Raw genomic sequence first — 27,504 nt, 5'->3', positions numbered from 1 at the left:
AACCTGACTGGCTGAACGTGATATGCTTACATCTAAGGCTAGCATTTAGCCACTTAAGCATGGTGGTGGGAAATGGTGTTTCATAAAGAAAGTACGCATACTTTCCCCATTTTTGTAGCCTCGACATGAAACCGAGTTAAAGAGGAAATCGAAGCTTTTGCAGCCTGAATGGAGAAATACAAACCATTCGCAGGGTGACACTAGTGTATTACCGTCTGGGCACATTAAGCCCAGACGATAGTGGAGATCCATAGCGCCCACTAGTGGCTCCCCAAGTTACATGGGGGCGAGGCGTGTGCCACCGTACCAGTCAACATAGTCAGTTCAGAGCGTAACTTCATTTACGTCATTCCTAGCCAGTGTAGTTGTGGGTCTATCCGCAGATTTAAAAAAAAAAAAAAAAAAAAAAAAAAAAGAGCTGGCGTTCCTCCTGCTGTTCAGTGAACGGTAGTTGTATGTGACTAGACTCATCGGTCTCCTCGACAGCTCGCCATTGTGTAGAGCTCCACGGCTTTTTTGGAGAACCGCGGCGGGGAAATGAAAGTATAGACGGAGAAGAGTTCGATGTCTGGTGTTTCTCGTTGTAGAGCCTCTGTTCTTGGCGTCAATTTGACCCCGATGCAGGATTTGAAACCCTTGCTGGAACTACATGTGGTAAGTTTACGATTGCGCTGCTTTCACCAATGTTAGGATTATTTAAACACGCTTCAACATGGAATAATTATGCGTTAATTTACGTATACATGAATTATTAGCCGTTATTTACCCGTTTGCCATTCAGAAAAACATTTTGTCGCATTTTATTGTTGCTGTGTCTTGAGTCGAGAGAAAGCACCGCCGTCTTTTTGTTGTTTTGTTACATTTAGCTACTTGTCTGTTATAATGTTGCAACTGTTACATTGTCGCATGTGGAAGGAGACCCTAATGTTCGAAACGAAAACGTAATATTGTTATTAAGTCTCCAGTTCAGTGAAGAGCCGACTGAGTCCTATGTGGCAGGTGACGGTGAGAAGGCTATGGCGCCCCCATCACAGCCATAGGCTATCTGTGGCGTTTGCCTTTGGAGGTCAAGGGCAGCTGTTGTGACAGCTACAGTGATACGTCAGTGACAGTTCATACCGTCAATTGATCAAACCTGCGTTTTGACATTACAGAAAACCCAAACCATTCAGTTTATAACATATATCAATAAGTAAAATAGTTGTTTATAGGCATCCATACAATTTTTCGTAGTCTTAATGCCCCAGTAGTGGGAATGTCTGCTTCTTTTTTGCTGTAGACGATCTGCCTATTGAATAATGTTTTTCTGACATTTGAAAAAGCAAGTGACACCCAGGCGTGACTTAGTTTCGTTTCAAATACTAGAGCCATGTCATGCCAACAGTGATCATAATAGGGCCTTGGCTACAAAACAACTTTTTGGTGGCATGTAGGACGTTATGGGAGTGGGAGGAGGAACTTGACACCAATATAACTTTTTTCACTGAAAACGTTACTGTTCATGTGGGTCCCAGTACAATTGCTACTTTGTAAGTACATGATAATTATGTAATGTTGCATATTTTTACATTTGAGACTTGCCCTTAGCTTTGTTGTAACTCATCAGATATTGACTTGGTCATCACATTCTATTGTTTTTTGAGTGACTCATTGTCACCTTTTACAGGAATATGATGAGCCATAGTTCCTGGAAGCTAAACTGGTCGTTTAGAAAATAGAAGCCCTACATGCCTTTTCAAACTGTTTTTAGGCTAAAAGTTCATGAGTATGCCATACTTATATAGACTTGACTGGGAGAACGAGGCCTCTGAATTAATCTGATACAGCCCTATGGCTTTGTTTTACTGTTTTGTAAAGCTTTTAACTATTGCTGTTCAGATTTCCAAATAGGTTGAATACTGGTTCAGGGATGTGGGTGGCAAAAAGGGCTAGTTCTGACTGCTGCCTTGTAGGAACCTAACAGTGCAAAGTGTTATTTGCATTTCAACTGCAGGGCTGAGTGACATTTCATATTTGCACAGGGAAATATGGATGTTTTCTCTTTTGTGTAGAGTTCCGTTGCATGTATTGGAAATGATTGTGTCGCAGTTCAACATTTCCTTCATTTGTTTTTATAATGATGTTAAAGATTTTAAAAACATGTTCATGAATTGCCCATCAAAACACCAAAGAATTGCAGTGAGGTATTAATAAAATAGGAAAAAGAATAGTAAGAAATCCACCAATGGGCTACTAACATGCTACGATCAACCACAAGGAATCTGCACAGATTTGCAGTAGGCACACAGTCCACACTCGTACCAGACTCGAAGCATTCCATCTCCGTGACTAAAGTCCACCTTTGCTTCCTTGACTCTGTCTGCTCTGGTTTCCAGTAAACACCATTTGTTCCTCTTTTTCTTCTACTATGCGAGCAGGAGGACTGAAGTTCACCTAAATATTTTGGCAAATTGGCTTTGAAATCCCCCTCTCTTGGTGATCAATCAAATATAACTCTCTGTAACTCTGCGTTTCTCCCAAACAAGCCTAGTTCCGTCCAAAATGGCACCCTATTCCCTATATAGTCTGGTTATTTTGACCAAGGCCCTAGTCTAAAGTAGTGCACTAAATAGGGTGCCGTTTCAGACGCAGTTGGAGTCTCTTCCAAACAAGCCCAGTAAATCAGTGCTACAAGCATCCACTTGCCTGCTGGAGAAACCTGGGCAAACAACCCTAATGCCAGGCCAGCCCGGCTTCTGAGTGTGGTTTCTCGCATGACCAGAGCCCAACAGTGAACCTTGTCTTTCAACCTAACATAAAATGATTATTTTCCAGGAACCTTTTGGGCAACATCGAGCCCGAAAATGCTTGCATGCCGAATATGAATGTGTTTAACTTTTATTGCAATCTTGAAGGACTTGGAAGTCCGACAGAACTTGAGAGAAATAGTGTGGAAAATAGAATGATTAGGCTGAATGAGGGTTGAAATCTCAGGTGCAGGCTGCACTGTGTGCCATTGAGAAAGGTTTGCTCTTCCAGCCTAAGTGTGCACTGCAGAGTTTGTATTAGAAATCGGTGTACCACCGAGACCCTCCTCAGGATGACGATGCCTGCTGAGTATGTGAGGCATGCAGCTGCCTGCTACCACCCTAAAAAAAAAAAAAAAGCAATCCAATGACATTTTGACCTTGTCCCAGACAGGGCTCTTACATATCCCTAGCACTTCATGGAAGTACACACTGAAATAACATTACGGAATAATTATCAATAACATGTGGAGGGATTCTGGGTTGTATTCACTAGGAAGCAAACAGGGAGGGACTGCCTGAACTTTTCAGTTGAAACACGGTGTGCACTAATGAATAGGACCCTGGTGTATCGGAACACAAAGCTCTTGGAGAACCAAGAGGTTCATGTCGGGACGTGAGTTTTGAAGTGGTCATGTGTTCAAGGGGTGGACATTGCCTCGTACCAATCTGAGTGTAATCTGAGTGCCATCGCTGTAAGCCTGCTGCAAGTATGGAGTGAAAGAAAGCATTCTGTGTGGCCGGAATGCTGTTGTAATTGGACACTTTTCAGTTGTTTTTGTCAACGGATGGTGTGTTCCTATTTCTATATTTCTGCTCTTTTTTTTCTTTCAACTCTCCCTTTCACCTTCCTCTCCTCTCTCTCTTTGTCACGCTGTTTTCCTCCCGTCTGCCAAAATCCCCTGTCAGTCTTCTCTATTCTCTGTCTCTCTCTCTCTCTCACCCGTCTTCAGACAGTGTCAGCAGATGGCAGCGTCAAAGGGCCCCACGTGTGAAAAGAATAAGTGCAGAGCAGGGGTGGAATAGGGGTCTGATGAATAATTTCACTGAGTGGGGGAGGTATGTGGAGGCATAGTATTTGCACCAAGGGAACTACTACAAAACGTAGCCTATCTACATCAGAGTAGTGCACTCCATGTGCACTGCACACACACAAGTTGTTCTCTCACCTCCACTTCCATATCCAAGCAGCAGCATCATCATCTGTGATAGTGATGGGCAGCCTGAGTGGAAAAAACACATTTTGGTTCTTTCTTTCCTCCCCCGCTTGTCCCTCCCTATGTCTTCCCCCCCCCCCCCCCCCCCCCCCCCCTGTCTGGATTCCCAGCTGACTGTATTCGTCATGGTAACAGGCGAGTGTGGAGCTATCCCCAGCCACGCGCATGCACTGTGTGGGCCCTCGAGGGGGAGGGGGGGGGGTGTGTGCTCAGAGTTCAAGTTGATGTGTGTGGCTCTAAGCAAAGCTGACACGCACACCCTCTCTCTTTCTCACACACAAACTCTCTCACTCACTCACACAGCAATGTTCTCTACAAGAACACGGTTTGGAAATGTGATAGTGAATCTCTTTTCCTCTGGCTTTTATCATGGTAGCACACGTTACACAACGGACTGAAAGGGGCGAGTCTCTCGCAGGCTGTGTGCAGTTGTTTATGTAGCGGGGTAGAGTTACACGTGCCAGTGAGACAATGCACTGCAGGAGAGGTGTGCTCCATCTTAGGTGACAGTTTGGGAAGCATTCTAGTGCAGTGGTTCCCAAGCTAGGGGTCCCTGATATGAAAATGGGGCTGTGGGAGAATTTCCCAAATCCTGAAAAAATCATTACATTTAAAAAAAATATATATATATTTTCTTTCTCAACCATTGTAATGTAGTTTACCTTAAAAATCAAAATTAAAATGATTTCAAATCTAAAAGATGAAATTCAACCAGAGAGTGGCGCGCTTAGTCGTTGCATTTGAATCATTTCCACGATGAATGGCTCTGCCCGCTACACTGAAACCACACACTACTGCAGACTTTGATATTACCAGGCGCAATTGATATGGTGAAAACAGTGTGAGGGCTGAGATGCCCATGCATTGACTTTTGTTCGCTATACATGTCGAGGGATGCTCTTCACGAGGACATATTGTTCTGTCTCGTGATTCTCGGGCATGAAACGTCACGTTCAGTGTGCTGCGTGGCTATATTGACAACAAAAAAAGGTCCAATGGGATCGAATGGTGGGTTTTTGCACAGATGGGGCTTCCATCTATGGCGGGCAGGCCTCTGCGCTCTAGTTATGAATGAGTCTCCCTCTGCGATGTGGACACATTGTATGATACACCGAGAGCAACTGGCGACGAAAGAGCGGAGCACAGAACTCGGATATACTGCAGCAGGTAACATTGATTGTAAACTACATCAAACCACATCCACTGCGCGCATGTCTGTTCGCAAAACTATGTGGAGATATCGGATCAGAGCATGACAATGTTCTATTTCACATCGAGGCTTGGTGGTTATTGAGGGGGGAGAGTTGGAAAGATTTTCTGCATTGAGAGAGGAACTGTCGTCATTCACAATGGATGTAAAAGAAAACCGACTTGCTTGACTTTCTGTGTAACGAATATAGTGTCTCCTTGCCTATGTAACAGACATATTTGGGAAACTGAACGCAAGCATGCAGGGGAAATACAAAAACATTCTACAGATGCGTGAGCAGTGGATTCGATTCAGAGAACTATTATTATTAGAGAGCGAATCTTTCAAAAGTGTGGGACGGGGGAGAACAAACCAAATATATGGGGGGAGGGAAATGTATTTGAACAGTCATCCATCTCGGAATTCCAACTCAGGGACTCCGGCTTCTTTCTAGATCTCCGGCTGTCTGACCTGAATATCACTGACGTCATGATTTTGCCTCCATATTTCTCAGAGTTCCCAGTTGTCTTGAAAGCACCATCAGTGCTCTCGTCTGCATTAAAACCAAATGTCGGTCCAGGTTGGCTGTGACAGTGGAGATGAGGTGCGACCACGCCCCCTGACTTTGAGAAGCTCCTACGCGACATGCCTTAAGCACACCCATCTCATTAGTGGTGGTGAGAAGATTCATCATGTCAGACAAATGATCAATTAACTGTCATAGTCCTACATTAAAAGTATGTGATGGTGAGTTGAGAAGACAATCAAAAATACGGTGAGAATGTTTTTCAATTAACTGCCAAAGCCCCCCCCCCCCCCCCAAAAAAGTCAACATTGACAAGGATCGAAACCCCTTTTCCCCAATTTTCACCTAAATTGACATACCCAATTCTAACTGCCTTTTATTTCAGCTCATGGGACCAAGACTTTACATGTTGCATTTATATTTTAGTTCTGTGTGTGTGAGATATCTATATATATAAATAAATAAGCCCAATGTGACCATTTTTGAGTGTAAATCGATAAAACAGCAGGTCCATTTCTGCCTGTTTTCTGTGCTATGTCCGGGCAGGAAGTCGGTAGTTTCCTGTGCTGGCACGTCTGTTAGCGCCGTGTTCTGATGGAGTCAGGTGGTTCAGTTGGGAGATTGCTTGCGTCCCAAATGGCACCCTATTCCCTATTTAGTGTAGTACTATTGACACGGGCCCATAGTGCACTACTTTTGACCAGAGTTCTATGTAGGGAACGGGGTACCATTTGGGACGCAGGCACTTTTGTCAGAACTTGCTGCCACCCACCTAGTCAGCTGATGCCGTCTGGTCAGCTGACACCAAAACCCCCTCCTGGCGCACCCCCCCCCATACACTGACGCTGAGCGTGTGTGTTGTGTTCATTGCTTGCTCGTCTCATTTCTTGTCACTGTTTGCGAGGAAGCCCCTCTGCTTCCAGGAAACTCGTCTTGTTTGAGTGAGAAGTGGATGTTTTCCGCTTGTTGTGTTGCTGATGAAACTATGAACTGGGGGTTTTTCCTCTCACAGATGTTGGTTAATTTTAAACACTTATCACGTACAAGTGTAACTGACATCTCTCACTTTGTTTTGTTACGTCTCTAGCAGTCATTCTTTCACATAGCTGTGCCTCACTGACTACTACTCACTCGTTCACATGTGAAGAAAAAGGAATCATATGCAATGTTTTGCTCCTGACACCTTGTTTCTGTTCTCTCCCACAGATATATGTTGGGTAACGGTGTGAAGCGCAAACTGGATGAGGACGGCCTGGAGGAGGGCAAGGCGCTCCTCACGTCAGCGGTCGGGGCCGCGGGCAGCCACTCCAGGATTAACTACACACTGCAGCGCCAGACGGTGCTAAACATCTCCCTGATGAAGCTATATGGGCCGGCGCGGACGCCCGCCACCGAGCCTGCCCTGCAGCGCCGCGTGCTCATCAACAACGTCATCCGCCGCATCCACCACGAGTTCAAAGAGGAAGGCGGCACGGGGCTGCGCGCACTCTTCTTCGCCGTCCCGCCGCCGGCGCCGAACATCACCGAGGATGAGGGCTACCATGAAGCTCCGTCATCCACGTTCAGCGGCGTCCTCTCCCCGCCCCTCTCGCCGCTGTCGTCGCTGGATTCTGGTTTGACCCCGGCCTCGCTCCTGGAGGACGACCCACCACTGTTCTTCGCCTTGCCGCCGTCCTCACCCCACCCCCTGGGTCACCACCCTCTCTCGCCGAGACCGTCAGCGCCTCCCCCACCACCCGCCAAGGACAGCTTCTCCTCAGCTTTGGAGGAGATCGAGGAGCTGTGCCCCATCGCAGTGACAACCTCTACTACCTCCTCCCTACCTTTGTCTCCTCCACCTTCACCCCAGCCCCCACCCTCTCTACCAGCAGGGATGGACATGAAAGAGGAAGGGAGGACATACAGCCCAAAGGACAAGGAGTCGCTCTTGCTGGACGATGGTCAGGCTGCAAAAACCGTGTTGGCAGACCCGCCCAGCGCCCCAGCAGACTTGTCGCCCTCCTCCGGTGGCTTCCTCACTGACTTTGCTCTGGATGACATTCTATTCACGGACATCGACACCTCCATGTATGACTTTAACCCCCCCTGCAGCGCCTCTTCAATACCGCCAAACTTGGGGGTGTCCAAAACGACCCCCATGGTCACTGCAGACGACCTGGTCAAGACTCTGTCCAGTTACAGCGGGGGAGGGGTGGGCTCTCCCCCTCTGGCTCAAAACCAGCCCTTCAAAATGGACCTGGCTGAGCTCGACCACATTATGGAAGTCCTGGTGGGGTCTTGACTGACATCGGGGTCGTGTTCAATAGGCACAAAGCAGAGGAAAACTGAGTGAAACAGCAAGTTGCTTGTCCAATAAGAAATTATTTTGAAGCGTATTGCTACAGTATGCCCTAATAAACACGACAAACCGGATAAAAAGTGCCGTAGGCGGCGAAATGTTAAACCTTTTTAATTTTTTTGTTGTCCGGAAATTGTAAGAAATGTAACAGACTTCACCAGAGACGTTTTAACTACACTGTGCATGCGTTGTGCTCGCCTTTCCAAAATGGAAACAATGTTGAATATACTGTATGGAATGCATTTATTTGAGTGCCTTTGTCTGTACTACTCTGTTCCTTGATTTTATATAGCTTTTTTGTTTATCAACACAGCCATACATTTTCTCTCTTCTCCAAATGCAGAGAGTGAATTTATATACAGCTTTTGCATACAGCACCATAGGTATACACTGATGCGTCCAAATTGAGGGTACTTTAACAATATTTTGTATATGGACAGCTTATCAATGTTATAGAATTTTTCATAGGCCTCATTCAAGTTTTTTTCTCTCTTTTAATGTATTATTCATCATTTGTTAGTTGAATTTATCATCTGTGAGCCTTCAACTCTCTATTTGTAGATGGACTACGTCTCCCTTTTCCTGAATGGCATGTTTTGAATTTACTCTCAACTGATCTGACTCAAAAGGATATCAAGTGAAATACAAGGGTAACCTTGTATGGTCTTTAAGTTCACAGTTCAAACACAATTGCAGACGAAATAATTTGTACTAAGTGGTTATGAAGTTATTTATTATCATCAATTTCTGGTGTACAGATATTTATTCAAACATGACACTAACATTTGGGTTGTACAGAACATGCAGTGAAATTATGCTAGTAATGTGTGAAGAAATGCTGTGTAATATATTTTACCCTTTTGTTTTTCAGGGAAGTGAATGCTGTAAGTCAGTGTGTGTGTGTATTGGGCTATGTCTCCGGTATTTGTGGCAATCGATCAGTCGGGAAACAGTCAACTACTTTGTCAGTGGTGACTATAGTAATCCAAAGCCCTTTAAAACAAAGCATTTCTCTTGTCAGTCAGTGGCAAATCCATTTCTGCTGCTTACCTCTTCTATTCTTTGCATTATTATTATTTTAAAAAATTGAAGCAAATGTGGTTAGCAAATTTCCAGTCATCTCGCCAATTTTTTAAATTTTTTAAAGTTGACCTGTTTTCAAGAACGGCTATATTTATCACTGACCTTGAATCTGTGCCTTGTTCTATGCAATATGTATTAATTGGTTGGAAATATCTGACTATTTTTATGTATAAATGTGCATACGACTTTAATGCAGTTTTACTTTTTTAGATTAATTTTATACAATAAATTGAAATGAAATGTCAACAGTTCTCAGCATGTGCATGTGTTCCATTTGAACTAATACTCACACTATAACCCTCAAACTCAACTCTGGACCTCATATCCAGTTCCACTGCTAATTAGGGACGGACTTAGATCTGGGACACCAGGTGTGTGCAAATAATTCGGGTAGAACAGAACCAGCAGGCTCCAGACCTCGTAAAGTAAGAGTTGAATACCATTGCTCATGATTACTAGTGGCCTGTATGCCACGGTCTGGTTGCGCTCCAATGTCAGGTTATACTATCAAAGGTAATTTCCTGTTTGGAGTTGATACAGGGCAGGGCTAGTCTGCACTCTTTGGTTCAGGACTTCCGGGTGCCATGGGTGAATTTCCTTGGGGTTTTCTCGTTTGGGCAAGAGTCTGTCCTCCGTGACCTGAAAACCAATGTGGTTCGAGTGTGATTTCGTTAGTAGGCAAACGGAATACATTCCTCACCTCGATAGCCTCCTTTTGACGAGAAAGCACCAGTGTATCCGCCACACCCCCTTTGAATCAGCTGTTGTATTGTCAGAGTTAGAAAATCATGCACGTTTAAAAACCAATGCTATTTTATCTATAAAATGTATTGCATTAAACTTCCACTTTACAGATTTTGTGATCCACCCCTGTAAATGTAATTTGCCTGATGACGAGTGAAGGACCATCTAATTTCAAACAAGCACAGTTCCGTCGACGTTCCCTCTCCTCTCCACCTCTTACCTTTTTGACCTTTTTCAAAATGAGGCGAGAAAGAACACAGGAATTGAGAAGGCCCTTGACGACTCCTGTCCTTTGGACTGATTTGAGATCCAAGTCCCTTTTGATGGACCTTTTTGATTTCTTTATACTTGCCATCACCTCAGCTGACTGACCAAGGTGGTCAGCATTTAGAACCTAAGCTGCCTGCCTCAAGGTACATACCTATATACATGCTTATAATACCTGTCCATGCTTGCTCTTCTTCTGTACACAGGTTATGGACAGTCCTTGGACCCCTAGACACACCAAGCATTGGTTTTTTGGTACCCAGTCTAAAACAAGTTGGATGGTTGTTTGCTGGTCAAGCTGGCTAGAGTCCTGGCCCCAAGTCCAGTGTGTTGTGTCCTCTTCGTAAGACCACACTGTTACCCAGACGTTCCCTTTCTGCACGAGTGACCAAGACCAATGGCTAGGAATTAAAACCGTATATGAACATTGTTTCTCTAGGCCTGGTTTTAAAGGCCCACTCAAGAGTTAATTAGTAAATACAAAATGCACGAGACTCCTGTATGAATTCATTGTTCATTCATTCCCTGTTGGGAGGAGTAATGGAACATGAAGGACCATTGAGCACTCTCTTAAATTATTTTTTATTTCTTGTGTACACTAAAAGTACATTTACACACTTAAGTTTGATAAGAACCCGGGCATGCAAGTAACCTTTTTACAGGCTCTTCAAGTTAATAATTTTTTCCATAGGAATTTTCCCCATACATTTTACAGTCCATAGTACACAGTCTAAAGCCCCAGTGAACTATGATTACATCCATTTCATCTTTACAATGTGCAAAATCCTCCTGGGAACAGGTTGACAGTGGTAAAACAAATCGCAAAAAAATAAAAAAATTGGTAGAGAATGACAACAAAATTTTAAAAAGCACTTCATAAGTGTAAAACCAGACACGTGGAAGCAGAAATTGGTCCCTTATTCCCTTGTAATGTAGGCCGACCTTCACTCAGACCAGCTATGATTCTGTCAGTGGTTTAAACCAATAAAACATGATCTCCCCCTTTTTACCACCCGTCCCCAAATCAGGAAAAAAAGTTAAAAGAATTCAACACAAAACAGTTGTCTGACATACTGCCATTTCTATGGACTGCACCAATGGGAGGCATAAGAAAAAAAACAGTCTACGGTTAAATCGCGGACTTAAAGAATGAGCATACATTAACAGCGCATTTTTAGCCATGGGTTAAGAAATCTAGGCCCTATGTAAAAATGACAAAATAAAACAAAGGCCATTAACACAACAGGGGAAAAAAACATTCAGCTGGATTTTGCAGGCAGTGTGGTTTCAAGTCATATATATTTGTATAGTCATACACTGAGTGAACAAAACAGGACTACCTGTTCTTTCCATGACAGCTTTCACCTGGGTGGTCTATGATCCTATTTTTATGTCACTTTATGTCACTTGTTAAATCCACTTCAAATCAGTGTTGATGAAGGGGAGGAGACATGTTAAAGCAGGATTTTTAAGCCTGGAGACAATTGAGACATGGATTGTGTATGTGTGTGCCAGCCAACTTGACAACTGTGGGATGCATTGGAGTCAACATGGGTCAGCATCCCTGTGGAACGCTTGACCCCTTGTAGAGTCCATGCCCCAACGAATTGAGGCTGTTCTGAGGGCAAAAGGAAGTGCAACTCAATATTAGGAAGGTGTTCCTAATGGTTTGTATACTCAGTGTATATCCCGCCTCCCTTTGAAGAAGTTCAACCAGTGTTTCATTTCCATTCAAAGATGAACATTGACACACGTAAAAGCCACCTTCGAAAAACAACGCAATTCGTCCCTGATTATGTACACATTGATTCTCCTATTATTAACAAATTACCTCTCTAGGACCTTGATCTAGAAGTTAAACAAACTGTTTTAATATGTTCTCTTGTTCTGCTATTGACGAAGCTTCGCTTTACAGGCTTAGCCTAGTCCAGGTCTGACTAACCATTCTCCATTCACAAGGACAATCGGTAAATGCTTCACTTGATTAAAACTGAAAATAACAAATAAAAGGGAGAAAATGACAAAACAATGAAGGCATGGAAGCAAAAATGATAACTTCATGATATAGCGATAGAATGACAGACAGTGATAAGGAAAAGAGAAGGGGGGGGGGGATCAGTCAGGTGTGTGGTCAGGGTCAGAGGAGCAGCCCAAGGGGGTCAACGTAGTGGGGAACATCAGCACCTTGGCCTGCATGAAGGACAGGTCTGGTAACCCTGCAATCACCTTCAATGCCTCCTCACTTAGGTTCTCTTCTTTACGGGGCTTTCTGCAGAATCCGAGAGAAGGAGAGGGACACCATTTTTATTGGAAAACACACAGACATAGGATGCATCCTAAAATAGCACCATATTCCCTTTGGGGTGTGCTACTTTTGACCGAGGTGCATAGGGAATAGGGTGCCATTTGGGACACATACATTCCCCCTTCACTAAATGAATGTGCCACAGTCAGATTCTAATGGACTTCGCCTCTTAAATCTCTTTCCTCGATTCCTTGTGCCCTCTTTCCTCACATCCTTCTCAACACGCATTGGAGAAGGTCAGAGGGGAGAAAAAGGACACGAGAAATCAAGGAAAGAGAATTGAGAAAGAGCCAAGATGTAGCAAGCTCTCTCTGGTTGCTACTACAGATGTGTCTGTCTCACTCCCATATAAACTCAGCAAAAAAAAGAAACTTCCCTTTTTCAGGACCCTGTCTTTCAAAGATAGATTTTTACAAATTAAGTAACTTCACAGATCTTCATTGTAAAAGGTTTAAACACTGTTTCCCATGCTTGTTCAATGAACCATAAACAATTAATGAACATGCACCTGTGGAACAATTGTTAAGACGGTAAGCAATTAAGGTCAAAGTTAGGACACTAAAGAGGCCTTTCTAATGACTCTGACAAACACCAAAAGAAAGATGCCCAGGGTCCCTGCTCATCTGCGTGAACGTGCCTTAGGCATGCTTCAAGGAGGCATGAGGACTGTAGATGTGGCCAGGGCAATAAATTGCAATGTCCGTACTGTGAGACGCCTAAGACAGCGCTATAGGGAGACAGGACGGACAGCTGATCGTCCTCGCAGTGGCAGACCATGTGTAACAACACCTGCACAGGATCGGTACATCCGAACATCACACCTGCAGGACAGGTATAGGATGGCAACAACTGCCCGAGTTACACCAGGAACACACAATCCCTCCATCAGTGCTCAGACTGTCCGCAATAGGCTGAGAGAGGCTGGACTGAGGGCTTGTAGGCCTGTTTTAAGGCAGGTCCTCACCAGACATCACCGGCAACAAAGTCGCTTATGGGCACAAACCCACCGTCGCTGGACCAGACAAGACTGGCAAAAAGTGCTCTTCACTGACGAGTTACGGTTTTGTCTTACCAGGGGTGAAGGTCAGATTCGCGTTTATCGTCGAAGGAATGAGCGTTACACTGAGACCTGTACTCTGGTTCGATATCGATTTGGAGGTGGAGGGTCCATCATGGTCTGGGGCGGTGTGTCATAGCATCATCGGACTGAGATTGTTGTCACTGCAAGCAATCTCAACACTGTGCGTTACAGGGAAGACATCCTTCTCCCTCACGTGGTACCCTTCCTGCAGGCTCATCCTGACATGACCCTCCAGCATGACAATGCCACCAGCCATACTGCTCGTTCTGTGTGTGATTTCCTGCAAGACAGGAATGTCAGGTTTCTGCCATGGCCAGCGAAGAGCCCGGATCTCAATCCCATTGACCACGCCTGGGACCTGTTGGATCGGAGGGTGAAGGCTTAGGCCATTCCCCCCAGAAATGTCCAGGAACTTGCAGGTGCCTTGGTGGAAAAGTGGGGTAACATCTCACAGCAAGAACTGGCAAATCTGGTGCAGTCCATGAGGAGGAGATGCACTGCAGTACTTAATGCAGCTGGTGGCCACACCAGATACTGACTGTTACTTTTGACCCCCCCCCCCCCTCCTTTGTTCAGGGACACATTCAATTTCTGTTACTCACATGTCTGTGGAACTTGTTCAGTTTCTGTGTCAGTTTGTTGAATCTTATGTTCATACAAATATTTACACATGTTAAGTTTGCTGAAAATGAACGCAGTTGACAGTGAGAGGACGTTTCTTTTTTTGCTGAGTCTACATCCCGTCTGCATGCTGATGTAAGGGGCTCCGACAGAGGCGTTAGAAAATCTGTCTCCATCTAGTGGACCAACTGTTTCAAAGGGTCACCACTAGAATGTGGTTCAAGTCATTCCAGCCATGCATGTCTATAAATACCAGGGTTGTTTATGTCTGTTCGCCATTTAACTAAGTAACTTTTGACTTAAAAAGTATTAGCTCTAACTAATGGCAAATATATTGACGTTATCCTCTTTATAGCATCATTACTTACCCAATTACTGCACATTGATCTGGTACTGGTACTCCCTGTATATAGATCCACATTGATCTGGTACTGGTACTTCCTGTATATAGATCCAAATTGATCTGGTGCTGGTACTCCCTGTATATAGCTCCAAATTGATCTGGTGCTGGTACTCCCTGTATATAGCTCCACATTGATCTGGTACTGGTGCTCCCTGTATATAGCTCCACATTGATCTGGTACTGGTGCTCCCTGTATATAGCTCCACATTGATCTGGTACTGGTGCTCCCTGTATATAGCTCCACATTGATCTGGTACTGGTGCTCCCTGTATATAGCTCCACATTGATCTGGCACTGGTGCTCCCTGTATATAGCTCCACATTGATCTGGTACTGGTGCTCCCTGTATATAGCTCCATTCGGGTGTATTTTATTGTGCATTTTATTCCTCGTGTAACTATTTAATATTTTAAAATTCTGCATTGCTGGGAAAGGCTTGTAAGCAAGCATTTCACTGTAGAGTCTACACCAGTTGTATTCGGCACATGTGACAAATAAAACTTGATTTCATGTTTGGGAGTGAGATGCTGGTTAAGTTAGAACTCTGGATTTGTATTGTTTTGCTACTCTCCATCTCTAATGGGTGCAATAGACTCTGGCCACATCCCAAATGGCACCTTATTCCCTTTATAATGTACAACTTTTGGTCAAAGGTTCCTATAAAGGAAATAGGGTGCCATTTGTAATATATGCCATTTAGCAGACGTTTTGATCCAAAGCATACAGGCATGTGCAGATAGCGGTCACCTGCCCCCCCCCCTTTTTTTTAATCGTTTTTGTAATTGTTGTTCTGAACCCACTGCTCCAGGTCGTCGTGACTTCGTCAAGTTTGCCACCCCGTTTTAGGACTATCATTTCCTCATCATATTGTACAATATGTGTCTCCACACACCTAGGCCTAAGCTATTGATGGATTTATGACACGGTCATCTTTATTGATCGCTGATGCTCAGTGTCAAAGTAGCCTGTCACTTCAATAATTTGTGCGCTTGAGTAAAATGTGTAAAATAATAATCGAGCTAGCTAACTAGCAGATTTACACCAATCATCAACGATCAGCTGATAGCCCACCCTCTTTTCCCGATGTCAATCATGTCTTTAGGAGGCACTGTGATGTAGCTTGCTTACAATTTGTGAAGAGTGAGCGTGTTGCAGAAATAAATAGGCATATGGTAAAATATGTTACAAAAGTGTGCTAGAGGCAGTTAGTCTGTTGTGAATTTCAAGATATGAATTATATGAAGGAAAAAGGAAACCGCACACTGCTCTTGGTAGTATCACTGATATTTAATAAGTTTATGTATCGGCCTCACGGCCTTCGCCAGAGCTTATGAAAGTAGATTATTTTGTTTAAGGGGGGGGGGTAATTTTGAGCACCTTCCCCCTGAAAGGTCTGTGCACGGCCCTGCATGCATACCTTTTTGAGGTAGTCTAGTCTGAGGTGCAGTAATAGACCAACCTGGTTGGTAGAGGTGCTGGTCTGAGGTGCAGTAATAGACCAACCTGGTTGGTAGAGGTGCTGGTCTGAGGTGCAGTAATAGACCAACCTGGTTGGTAGAGGTGCTGGTCTGAGGTGCAGTAATAGACCAACCTGGTTGGTAGAGGTGCTGGTCTGAGGTGCAGTAATAGACCAACCTGGTAGGTAGAGGTGCTGGTCTGAGGTGCAGTAATAGACCAACCTGGTAGAGGTGCTGGTCTGAGGTGCAGTAATAGACCAACCTGGTAGAGGTGCTGGTCTGAGGTGCAGTAATAGACCAACCTGGTAGAGGTGCTGGTCTTCTCCATAGTAGACATAAGGCGGGCGAAGGCGTCAGCCACACGACTCCCAGAGCCACAGGGTTCCAGTTTAGCAGTTGTTAGCTCGTACAGCTCCGGGTCCACACCTAACCACACAAACACATTATAATGTCTGCATCCCAAATGGCAGCCTATCCCCTATATAGTGCACTACTTTGGTCAAAAGTAGTGCACTATATACGGAATAGGGAGCTAGTTGAGACATATACACAGTCTAATATTCCACTCAACACAAGGGAGGTGGGTGCCCTTTATTAAACAGTGTAGCCAATTCCCAAATATTTTGATTCAGTGTTTGATTCAGTTGGTAATATTAACACATAGAAAAAAGAAGAGCTTGATTTAGTGAGGTCAGTATCTAAGCAAATAAATCTAAAACAAATAGTAGAAGAGAAATCTGTGAGTACGGCAGAGGCTCTTTCACAAGCATCCTTCCTCGATTCCTCGCATCGTCCCTCAGTCCTCTCCTCTTTCCCAAAACTCATTGGAGAAGATCCAAGCTTCCTCCTCTCTGACCTCCCCTGGTGCATTTTAACAGAGAGGTAAGAGGACACGAGGAATCGGGGAAAGAATAAGGACTTATCCCAAATGGACTCCTAGACCTCTACACCTTGTGTACCTGTGAAGACCTCAGAGGATTCAATGGATGTAAGCCATATAATGATAGTAGATCCACCTTGCCTTATGATTAGATAGCTGGAATTATCACTGTATTGTTTACCCCGATCCAATCCTCTCTGGTCTTTGAATAGAGTTTACAGTCAATTTGGGATTCAGACAAATGTATGAAAGAGTCTGGCAGTCATGGGGTTGGAGTTTCCTGTGCTGACCTGGGATGGAGGTGGAGCTGCTTGGGCCAGAGTCCTCCACGGGCCCAAAGAAATCGAGGTTGAGCAGAGACGAGCCTCCGCTCGCTTGACATTCAACATAGCAAACAGGCAGACCGAGGCGGCAGTGGGTTATAACACAGAAGAAGTAGTCAGGAAAGAGACGCACTTAGAAGACATGCAGCTGAGCTGGTCATTATTATTAGTTACAAAGAAAGAGCACATGGATCATGTTCAGTGGGCAAGAAATGTTTGAAGACATTTTTGCAACTGAAAATTATGCTTAAGTTCAGGAATTTCTTAAATCCAGGGACTCCATTTTATTTCGTTTGATGCCTAATGAACATGACCCAGGGCAAGCTAACTGACATAGCTGTGTTAATGAGAAAATAGTGAGATTCTATCTACCGGTTAATGAAAAATCTGTGTGGACATTTTGAAGCATGAACGGCCATCATGGCTTTGTAGCATGAACCGTGCAGGTCATTTAGCTAAATTGCAAAATAATTTGATTTGTTGCTAACAACAAAAGGCATAAGGAGAAGATTTGATGAGATAAATATGTTTTATGCGTCTGGATATGACAAGTGAAATCAGAAATGGTCCAATATGGCAATGAAATACACAAAATCTTAGAGCATGTAAGATAATAATTTTCTGTAATCTTATACTATAGTCCTCACAGCAAAATCCACATAACTCTGTAAAACTGTAACATGTAATGACCAATGGTTGATGAAGTAAACATCAGACGATGTTGTTCCATGGATGTTAACGGAAGATAACAGGCAAAAACAGGTCTAGGCGGCTTGTGTGTTTGGACAAAACAGTTTGAGTGGTGGAAAAAAGGAATAGGTTAGCTCTGGAAAGAGACAATGGTTCATTAACTCAGCAGGTGGTTTGGGGGAGGGACCTACCGTCCAGGGGGTTAGTAAGGCCACTGCTGCTCCAGTCAAACTGGACGGGCGGGAGCGCTTCCTGGTGAGGAGAGGGAACAAACCAGCTCAGAAGAAGGTGGAGACACTCAGTAAAAGCGAACAGCTTAGTCAACAGGTAATTCGCCTATGCAGATGTTCAGGAGGCCTGCTAATAGACTGCTTCTACCAAAGGAGGTTGGTGGCACCTTAATTGGGGAGGACAGGCTCACGGAATCAGTGGAATGGAATCAAATACATCAAACACTTGGTTTGATGCCATTCCATTCACTCCGTTCCAGTCATTAATATGAGCCGTCCTCCCCTGGCTTCTACCCTTACAACAACTCAGCAGTCTAAGGTTGAGTTCCTACCAGACTACATTGCGGACCGATGCCATATTTTACAACGTTATATTGTTATAGCAATCCGTCAGTCGATGACACAGTCGAAGATGTGGCACCCAACCATTGGATGATGCATGCAATGTCTGAGCAGGGGAACGCGACCCATATGATGCCCAGCTGCACAGTCGATGACGTGGCACGCTACCATGGGTTGATGCAATGCCTGCGCATCTTGTGGGGCAGGAACTCAACTTTTGTATAACTTGTTTGAAAAACACCTCAGGTTCTACATTAGACCAATTACCGTAGAACACATATATAAACACACTATCTCTATTCATTGTATACAGTTGTGACAATTGGCCTTACAGCCAATACAGCAGTGGAGGCTGGTGGGAGGAGCTATAGGAGGACGGGCTCATTGTAAAGGCTGGAATGGAATAAAGGGAACAGAGTCAAACACGTGGATCCATATGTTTCGACACGGTTCCATTTATGCCATTGCAGTCAATACATTGAGCCCGTCCTCCTATAGCTCCTCCCACCAGCCTCATCTGCAATACAGTATATACCACCAGGGTTCTCTAACCCTGTTGGTGGAGAGCAACTCTCCTCTAGGTTTTCGCCCCAACCCCAGTTTGTAACTAACCTGGTTCTGCTGATCAACCAGCTAATTATTAGAATCGGATGTGCTATATTAGGGTTGGATTGAAAACCTACCTGGTAGCTCTCCAGGATCAGGGTTGGAGAGCCCTGGTATATACTCATATAATACTGATGAGAAGAAATGCATCTAAACAAAACATCAAAATTCCAAACATTGTACCCCAAAAGGACCATACTGATTCAATGTAGGAGTCCAACCTGGGCTGTGTCTGGTGGACTAGTGCTTATGATCTCTGCCGGGGCCACTGGAGGTGCTTGTTGTGCTATGGACGTGATCATCTCTGCCGCTGATATGGGTTTTACTGGCTCTTTGGTGGGTTCCAGCATGCCCTAGGTAACAGAGAGGCAGGGTTACATCCTAAACGTACTAAATACTGGTATGTGTATTGGGTTGAGATATTCTGTTTAAAACCTGGGGATTTGGGAAGGTTCCCGGAAAGTTGAAACCATATATTTGTAGGATATGCCAGTGAAAAACTTTTTGCAACTAGTTGACAGAAATGTCACCAGAATTTTTTTTTTTTTTTTTTAATAATCCTTGGGTTAATTTGTCTCTTGGTCCGTTTCTACAAGAGGGGCAAAAACAATTGAGGGAGCGAGTAGGTGGTTTGAAGGGGGAGATGAATACATCTTTGCAGCGCCTAGTTAACTCACCAGGCTGGCAGCATACATGGGAACTATTACTGGCTGCTTCTTCTGACCTGTGAACAGCTGTGGGGAAACACAGAGCACATTTCACAATCATTCGTCCGCTCTCTGCTGCAAATAGTCTTACAAACAGCCTTTTTCATTTGACAGAAGAGAAGTCAAAACATTCTCGCAATACAATCATGGTTCGTGTTTTTTTAGCAGAGCCATTAATAAAAAAAGGACAAAAGTCACAGAAAGGGGGAGAGTGGCATGTCCCAAATGGCACCCTATTCCCTATATTGTGCACTACTTTTGACCAGAGCCCTATGAGTTACAGCAGGAAGGTGCCATTTGAGATACAGACAATGTGATGACTGCTGACTGGCGGCAGAACTCACAATGTTCCTAATGTCGATGCCCAGGGAGCAGAGTAGTGTCTTGTTGCTGTGCGAGCCTCCCCACTGGTGTCGCAGGCCAAACGCCTCGTGGATGTCCAGCAGTTGCCTCCACAACACGTCCCCCACGGCCCTGTAGCAACAGACGACGATGACAAAGCAGGAATGTAATTTTATTTGAATTTGAAATACGTCATAGTAATACGCAAAAATTCTTGACCGCATAGTATACAGACACAGTATATTTGTGTTGTATAAAAAAAGATAGAACAGACCTGGTGAGTCTTTCTGTGTATTGATGAGATTGTGTGTAGTTATGGGATATTAGGGTCGGGACGACACTAGTATCCTGATACCCGTTAGTATCGTGGCAAGGAAACAAAACACGAAGCGGTTTAATTTCTTTAGGAAAACAGCCCTAATGTTGGAAACAAACGTAATTACGTTGTCATCCAGAGTCACATTTGTTTATTTTCAAAGTTATAGCACACAATATTTTACATACAGCATGTTTTTATGGATCAAAGAGTTTGGCCTGCTTCGTGTTTTAATTTTTGCCATGGAAAAAAATACTGCAATACTGGTACCGTCCCAGCCCTCATTAAAAAGGGGGGTATTTCTCTCACCCATTGTCTGGCACACCGCTCTTCATTTCATGCTCTTCCTGCTGTAACCTCGCAGGAGGCTCCAGCAGGGTTTTGAGAGGGACCACCTCCACCCCCACCTGCGGGGCAGGTGCGTCCGGGAACATTTCCTGAAAAAGCTTCTCTAGCCGACTGCAAAGCGCCGCCTGATATAACAAACACATGATACCAACCAACGTTGTTGAATAAGAGACTGGCTCAGTGACATAACAAACACGTTATAACAATCAATATTGCTGAATAAGATACGGGTTGAATAAGTCTTCTGTTACCACGTTTGGCAGCTAGCCTCATTGCTGTACAGGAGATGCACAATACAATAGACAGACGACATAAATTCATATTTGAGCTTCGATGGACAATAAAGCTGCATTCTATTATGTTCAACAATGACTAACACTGACGTGATTCAATCAACACATTTCAAATCTGGAATAAGTTGTCGTGCTTGACTCCACTAGCAAGGACAAGGAGGGGCATTGTTAAATGGTATGTGCTTGAAAAGGTGGAACTCCCTGTCTGGTCACATTCCTAAGGGAGGACACGTGTACGGCTCTCTACCACTCTAGTGATAAACGTCACGAGAGCGTCAGAATTCCCTTAAGAGTGTCACTGAGCATACTCTTCCTGGATAGTGCAATACAACAACATTCAATAGGGCACCTTCGATTACAGTAAGATGGGCTTTTAAACACCACTACCTTCCTGTCAAGTATGCTACATTTCTGAATGCTACAGAGGTGGTTCAGAGTTATCTTGCCTGAGACTTGACAACTTGTATTGGCTCCCTGAGCCTTTAGCTCAGAGGCGTAATATGTTATTGTGGTGCACGGGAGAACCGAGTTCAAACCCTGAGTGGCCAAACTCGCACAGAAAAACTTACAGATTGACTGTCTCTTCTACTGATCTGATGGCTGCTGGATGGACGGGCTGCTACAGGCTCACTCTCCTGCCACTCGTCTTCACCCGTTTCCAAAGGAGCAGTGGTGGTCGGCTCCTCTCCAAATGCAGCCCAGGAATCGCCCTCCTCTTGACCCTGTTCAGGCTCATCAAAGGCATTCCAACCAGCATCTGCATCAGGGTCCGCACCAACAGTAGCCGAGCTAAAGTCGGCAAAACTGTCGCTGCCGGGAAAATCTGTAAACTTCCCCCCATCTTCGTTCTCAATTGCCTTCCCACCACCAGTGTGGCTGTTGGGGGCGTCAAAATCACCAAAGTCGTTGTCCACTAGTTCCTGTGTGAGAGGTGCAGGTTGTTCCTCTAGTTGCAACCATGGCTGGTCAAATTCTACAAAGCCCTGTCCACTAAAAGAGCCCACATCCCCGAAGTCTCCAAAGTCACCAAAGTCTTCACCGTCGTCGTCCTCCAGCAGTTGGCTGTGGTCAGCAGGCGTGGCCGTCTCCTCTTGGAGCGGCGGCGTGGGCACCGAGCCCGTCGTGCTGATGTCGCCGTACTCCTCAAGGGCATCCGTGGACAGAGGTCGGCCGAAAGACGTTTCAGTTTCTGTTTCCGTTTCGTTTCCGGACCCCGGCTTCTCGTCTGCTTGCTCGCCATTCCCATCTTCATCGTCTATATTGGGGAAAACCCGGTTTTCACTGACACCTGCCTTCTCTTCTTCCGCCTCCTCTTCCAACTGCTCCAAAACCACACCATTCTGGGCGACCGGTTTGTCAACATAAAGTGCCTTAGAGGCAGAGTCCTCGCCACAAACCACCTCTTGGGTAGAATCCTCACTACAAACCTCCTCTGGGGCAGAATCCTCACTAATAACCACCTCAGTAGCAGAGTGCTTGTGTGCAAAGTCCGGCTCTACGTTCCTTTGTTCAGAGTTAGCAGTGTCTCTTTGAAAGCCCCCGTCCCCGTTGCTCAAGCCTTCGCCAGTGTCTCGAGCCTCAGCAGGGTGCGATAGAGAATCAGAGCCAGCGATGTCATTGGATCCAGTTATAATGTGAGTGTCCCTGACAATGTCCCCTGAGCTGATTCCCTGTTCTACATTAGAGTGCACCTGCTGCCTCTGTTGCTGGCAGGCGTCCTCTGCCAGCCGTTTGTCCCTGTTGCGATTGTCCAAGTTCTCGCTGGTGCGGTTTGTCACCTTGCTGGAGACTCCTTGAACGTCTGCGTTAGAAAAGGCCGAGAAATCCGCAAAGTTGTCCTCGGGGCTCCTGGGAGGGCAGTCGTCTGCACACTCTGTGTTGGTTCCTTTCTTTTTAGAGTGGATCGAATTCTGCAAAGATGTGCTTCCCTCTATTTCAAAAGTAGCAAAGCCGTTGGTCAGAACTTCCGGGACCCCACCTTTGCAATCGACAGGCTTGTCTATGTTGTCAGTCTGACTCCTCCCAGATATGTCCAGGGAGGTAGAATGATTATTGTCTCGAGTGTGGTCGGCAAGCTTTTTTAACTCCTCCACATTCACAGTTCTCTCTGAAGGACAGTCGTACTGGCAGCCTCCCGGCACGACACCATTTGACTTGGAATTGGAGCGCTTGACCACAGGACCCCTTCCCATGGGACTTGAGCTGAGTTTTGACAACCCAACCACCCCTCCATTGTTGAGGAGTTCCGGTGGTGAGGTGGCGGCCAAGGCTGCGGTCTGGTTGAAGGTCGCTGGGGTGTCAAACTCAGTGAAGCTGGCGCTGGTCGGAACTCCAGAGAAGCCCCCAAAGTCCCCAAACTCGTCGTCCTCTTCCTCAGCTCCGTCCTCCATTGGGGGTGGGGAGGAGGAGTACATGCGGATCACATCCGGCTCCATGGTCCTAAAGCAGTCACACTACGCCTTGAGGTTACACCTAGAGGGGAAGACACTAGTCATTGTGACTGAAACAATGAAGGGCACATAAATGCAAGCAATTTCATTTCTCTCTTAAACCTGATTTCTGAAGGCTAAAATGTCTGAATATACAAAATGACAACATGTTAGCCTACAGACCTAGAAGTGGTCTCTGATGGAGTCTAGGATCTAGGCTGTTTTCTTTGCACGGTGTGTTGCTTCAGCCTTAACCTAAATTAAATTACCAAAAGCTCTCCAGGCGAAGAGTGGACAGATTGTTTTCAAATTGACAGTAATTAAGTGATAATAGTGAAGTGGCGTTGTCATGTAGAAAAGGCCCGAAAGGCAATGTTGAGCTCTCATTTCTTATGACCTTTTTTAAAAATGTTATTTAACCTTTATTTAACCAGGTAGGCAAGTTGAGAACAAGTTCTCATTTACAATTGCGACCTGGACCTACCTAAATAGTAGCAAATGAGAACTGAAAATGAGCTACAATTTCTTTAATCAGTACAAATATGTTGTGTGTTTATCCTACTGGCCTAATTACTTCAACCAATGAACTTTGTACCCAATTTGTGTTTGCATTGACCTAAGGGTTGTGTGCATGTAGTATTTGTATATTGACATAGGCCTGTCAAGATATGTAGAATGCTTCCTTTTGAAATATTAGACTTAGAGCATAGGCCTAGGCGTTTTGTGCGTCCAGGTGTGATCCATTTCCTTGTCCAGGTGTGATCCATTTCCTTGACAATTTCGAATTCATCACTAAAGCAGACATAGGGCACAGAAAAATAATAACTATTGATGTTCTTTTTGGATGCTCAAGGCTAAACTTGCACAATGCACTCTTGAGCCGAAATTGTGCTTTACTCGCATCCAGACTAGAGCGCTGAAAGTACAGTTCTGAGTCAAAACTGGACACAAATGTTTTAGAACAGAGAATTCATGTCCATGAAGCCTTGACTAGATATCTTAGGCCTAGTAAGCCTTGACATGGAACCTTGGAAAGCATTTAAAACATTGTTAAAACTCTAGGCTACTTGAAGTGGCTTCTGATACTGTGTAAGAAAGCAAGATGGCATTAAAGGCAAATAATCTGATGATAGCTATTGTATTGCTATTCACAACAAATAGCACTGCCTATTGTTTTATTATGGGCACTATGATTGCATGATATGGTATGCGTCATGAATGTTTACAATACAACATATTATAATGCAACATGAATCTGTTTATAATACAACATTGTTAACTAATTAACACATCAGAAACAGGTGTCCTCCAACACCCTGTCCTGTCCAGCTAGTTAGCTATTCGTTCACCAAATTAGACCGTCTGTCAACAAGACTAAAACTGACAGGTGATGACAGACCAATACCTAGAAACCTCCGGGTAAACAAAAAGAGAACACGCAACCCTCCCTATGATAATTTGTTTCCTACTATATACTTAACCCACAACCTAGCTATTTAGCTCAATTTTAGCCGAGCAAAGATTGGTTCAGTAGCTAACAACTGGAAGCAAATTAGTTGCTAGCCAAATAGCTAACGTTAACCAGATAGTTAACTAACGTTAGCTGAATAAATCACTTTGATTATGTTAACTAACAGTTAAATTACCATAACGTTAAGTGCCAGCCAGTCTTAGAATGGAAAACAGGCCATGGCTGGCATACACTTTACTCTCCATCAGATGGGGAAGGCAGGGGGGATAGCTAGTTAGCTGGCTAGATACGTAGCCAGTGTAGCTAGCTACCACTAGCCAGCATAAATGTCGTAGCTAGCAAGCTAATAACAACAACTTGGTAGTCTATACGAATGGGATAGCAAACTAGCATTGATTCGAGATCGAGGGCAGAAGTGACAAAGTAGCTAGGTAGGTCGTTTTGATGCTCGCTAGCTAGTTTGCTAATACACAGGCATTTGTAGCTAACTGTCATCTCTCGCTAGCTTGCTTACCAATAAACGTTTCGGCATACCTTAATTCCCATGGTTCAGATGAAGTGGACACTTTTCAGACATAAAACAAGACAGCAAGGTGGTTTCGTTCTAACTGAGACAACTAGCTAAGGTTGAGTCAGCTGGTTATGATGATGATTCTACTTTGGCCCCTTCGCTCTCCGAATATTACCCAGCATGCAACAAGACCTTTTGGTTTTCCTCTACTTTGGAAGCAGAGCATACTGGAGCGCATGGACGAGTGGAGAATAATCTGCATCCAAAATCCATCTGCACTGGCAGTAGTAATACTGAGTAGTACCCAATTGTCACACTTGAGTTAAGGTAAAGATACCTTAATAGAAAATGACTCAACTAAATTGGGGGCTTCTTTTAGGTCTCCCATTCAAGCATCTGGTCAACTGAGCAACAAAAATATACTGTACTGCATTCCTTTCTTTAGGCCTATAATAGTCCTCAGTCATTTCAATTTGAAACAATCCACAAACCACATTTCCAAAATTAACAGATTAATTTATGACACATTCAAATATTTTAATTGAAAATGAATAGGCCACTGAAAGAGCTTCTCAACATACACAGACATTGTCAAGCATCAAGGCGAGGGAATAGAAAATCCCCATTCTACTCTTTAATAATAACCTGTGCCCCTGCAATATAATCTACTGGCATAGTTCATGAAATTATTCTAATATGCCAGGATACAAAAGAAACGTAATTTAATTATTGAAGAACTGAAAGGTCACCGTGTAAGCATAATACCCCACAGAATTATGAATTACTTCATAACCACTCAATTATTAATTTCCAATTACACTTAAATATTATATCATACTGAAATATGTAGTATATTGTAGTTATAAATTCATCAATATTAGTTAATCAATATAATCAAAATGTTAAAAAATAAAGGGCACACTATGTCCTTTATTTCAATGTCATTTTCATCCTCATGTTCAGAGCAGTATGTGTGCGTATGTAATTCCTCCTGAGAGCTTTCATTAACACCAAAAAATGTATTGCTCAAGATCTCTGATCTTTTAAAGTTTTCTTTTTACACTGGAAGCTTTTTTATTTCATGACCATCTCAAACCAACAGCACTCAATACCATGAAACAAAAAATAAGGGACAGAACATTGCTTTGCAATCGATTTTGTCAGCTGAGGCTCAAAGAGGCTAAGACATTGCTTTCAAGTCGATGTCCACATTGTTGCTAAGTGTGAGGATTGTGGGAGGCAAGGTTCCATCACCACTTCTGTAAGGTGCATCCTACACAGTCCTTCTTCCCTCTATCCGAGTTTGGTAATGGTTAAACTACCATTAATCCTTAATGTGTCAATGTCCAGTAAGAATTGCACCCGGTGGTAAAAATCAAAGAGCTGGTGTCCATCCACAAATACACGGAAACGCAGTAGTTCACAATGGATCTCGATCTGGGGAAGAAACAACGAGGGGAGGAAGTTCAGCCATATTGTTTTATTGTGAGTCTTACATCATGTGTTACCTTCTTGAACCTGAATGACACCTGACACTTTATTTCAGTGTTCTCAAAATGTGCTTAATCGTATGAAACAATATTAAATGTTTCTGTTTATTCCAATGTAAACCTAACCCTATGCTATAACCACATTATAACCTATATTATAATCATAACCCTACGCTATAAATTGCAGGATTCAGTGACACTATCAAAGGGTGGAATACAAAGATGAGCCACTGAGAAGAAATGAAGATCCTCCCCATACCCGGAAAGGTTGGTCCTCGATGAAGGGGAAGTAGGGGATGAGCTTCTCAGCGTCACCCCAGGTGCCCAAAACACAGGCCTTACGTAGGAACTTGGAGATCCTCGAACTTGGCACAGAGCTCCAATACCACGTCAGTGGGAGGAGCCTCATCCACTGTGCCACACCCACAGGCCAGACTGATGTCAAAGCTGGGTAGCCACAAAGACCAAAAAAGGTAAGTGTGTTAGAAAAGGTAGTCTAAGTCTGTTATG

At 44.2% G+C, this 27,504-nt stretch overlaps 2 protein-coding genes across 3 annotated transcripts; one reads left to right on the top strand and one right to left on the bottom strand.

The window, feature by feature from the left end:
• The first annotated feature begins 333 nt into the window (after positions 1 to 333).
• LOC139370515 (SERTA domain-containing protein 2-like) lies at positions 334 to 9,390 on the top strand. The gene is made up of 2 exons (XM_071110044.1): positions 334 to 654; positions 6,925 to 9,390. The coding sequence occupies exon 2, from the start codon at positions 6,929 to 6,931 to the stop codon at positions 7,997 to 7,999; it is 1,071 nt and encodes a 356-aa protein (XP_070966145.1). The 5' UTR covers positions 334 to 654; positions 6,925 to 6,928; the 3' UTR covers positions 8,000 to 9,390.
• Positions 8,762 to 25,677, bottom strand: LOC139370514 (aftiphilin-like). 2 transcript variants are annotated; one of them, XM_071110041.1, is made up of 10 exons: positions 25,508 to 25,667; positions 21,663 to 23,565; positions 20,762 to 20,925; positions 20,139 to 20,268; positions 19,765 to 19,821; positions 19,309 to 19,440; positions 18,101 to 18,161; positions 17,187 to 17,270; positions 16,319 to 16,442; positions 11,554 to 12,419 (listed from the first exon to the last, which is right to left on the bottom strand). In XM_071110041.1, the coding sequence occupies exons 2-10, from the start codon at positions 23,526 to 23,528 to the stop codon at positions 12,266 to 12,268; spliced, it is 2,772 nt and encodes a 923-aa protein (XP_070966142.1). In that variant the 5' UTR covers positions 23,529 to 23,565; positions 25,508 to 25,667; the 3' UTR covers positions 11,554 to 12,265. The 2 variants fall into 2 exon arrangements, with proteins under 2 accessions (XP_070966143.1, XP_070966142.1); XM_071110042.1 differs by lacking the exon at positions 17,187 to 17,270 and having other exon boundaries at positions 8,762 to 12,419; positions 25,508 to 25,677.
• Positions 25,678 to 27,504: the final 1,827 nt, after the last annotated feature.

Source organism: Oncorhynchus clarkii, chromosome 17 (genome assembly GCF_045791955.1).
Source record: "Oncorhynchus clarkii lewisi isolate Uvic-CL-2024 chromosome 17, UVic_Ocla_1.0, whole genome shotgun sequence".
Classification (NCBI taxonomy): Eukaryota; Metazoa; Chordata; class Actinopteri; order Salmoniformes; family Salmonidae; genus Oncorhynchus; species Oncorhynchus clarkii.
The sequence above is the reverse complement of the archived record's forward strand: the minus strand, read 5'-3'. Positions and strand labels throughout refer to the sequence as shown.

Bases quoted from the DNA above. Each gene is read 5' to 3' on its own strand.
- LOC139370515 (XM_071110044.1), top strand. From the start codon at position 6,929: ATGTTGGGTAACGGTGTGAAGCGCAAACTGGATGAGGACGGCCTGGAG.
- LOC139370514 (XM_071110041.1), bottom strand. From the start codon at position 23,528: ATGGAGCCGGATGTGATCCGCATGTACTCCTCCTCCCCACCCCCAATG. The intron at 19,822-20,138 runs GTGAGTTCTGCC...GTTTCCCCACAG, and splicing joins GCATCGACATTAGGAACATT to CTGTTCACAGGTCAGAAGAA. The intron at 12,420-16,318 runs GTTGGTCTATTA...CGGATTCTGCAG, and splicing joins AAGACCAGCACCTCTACCAG to AAAGCCCCGTAAAGAAGAGA.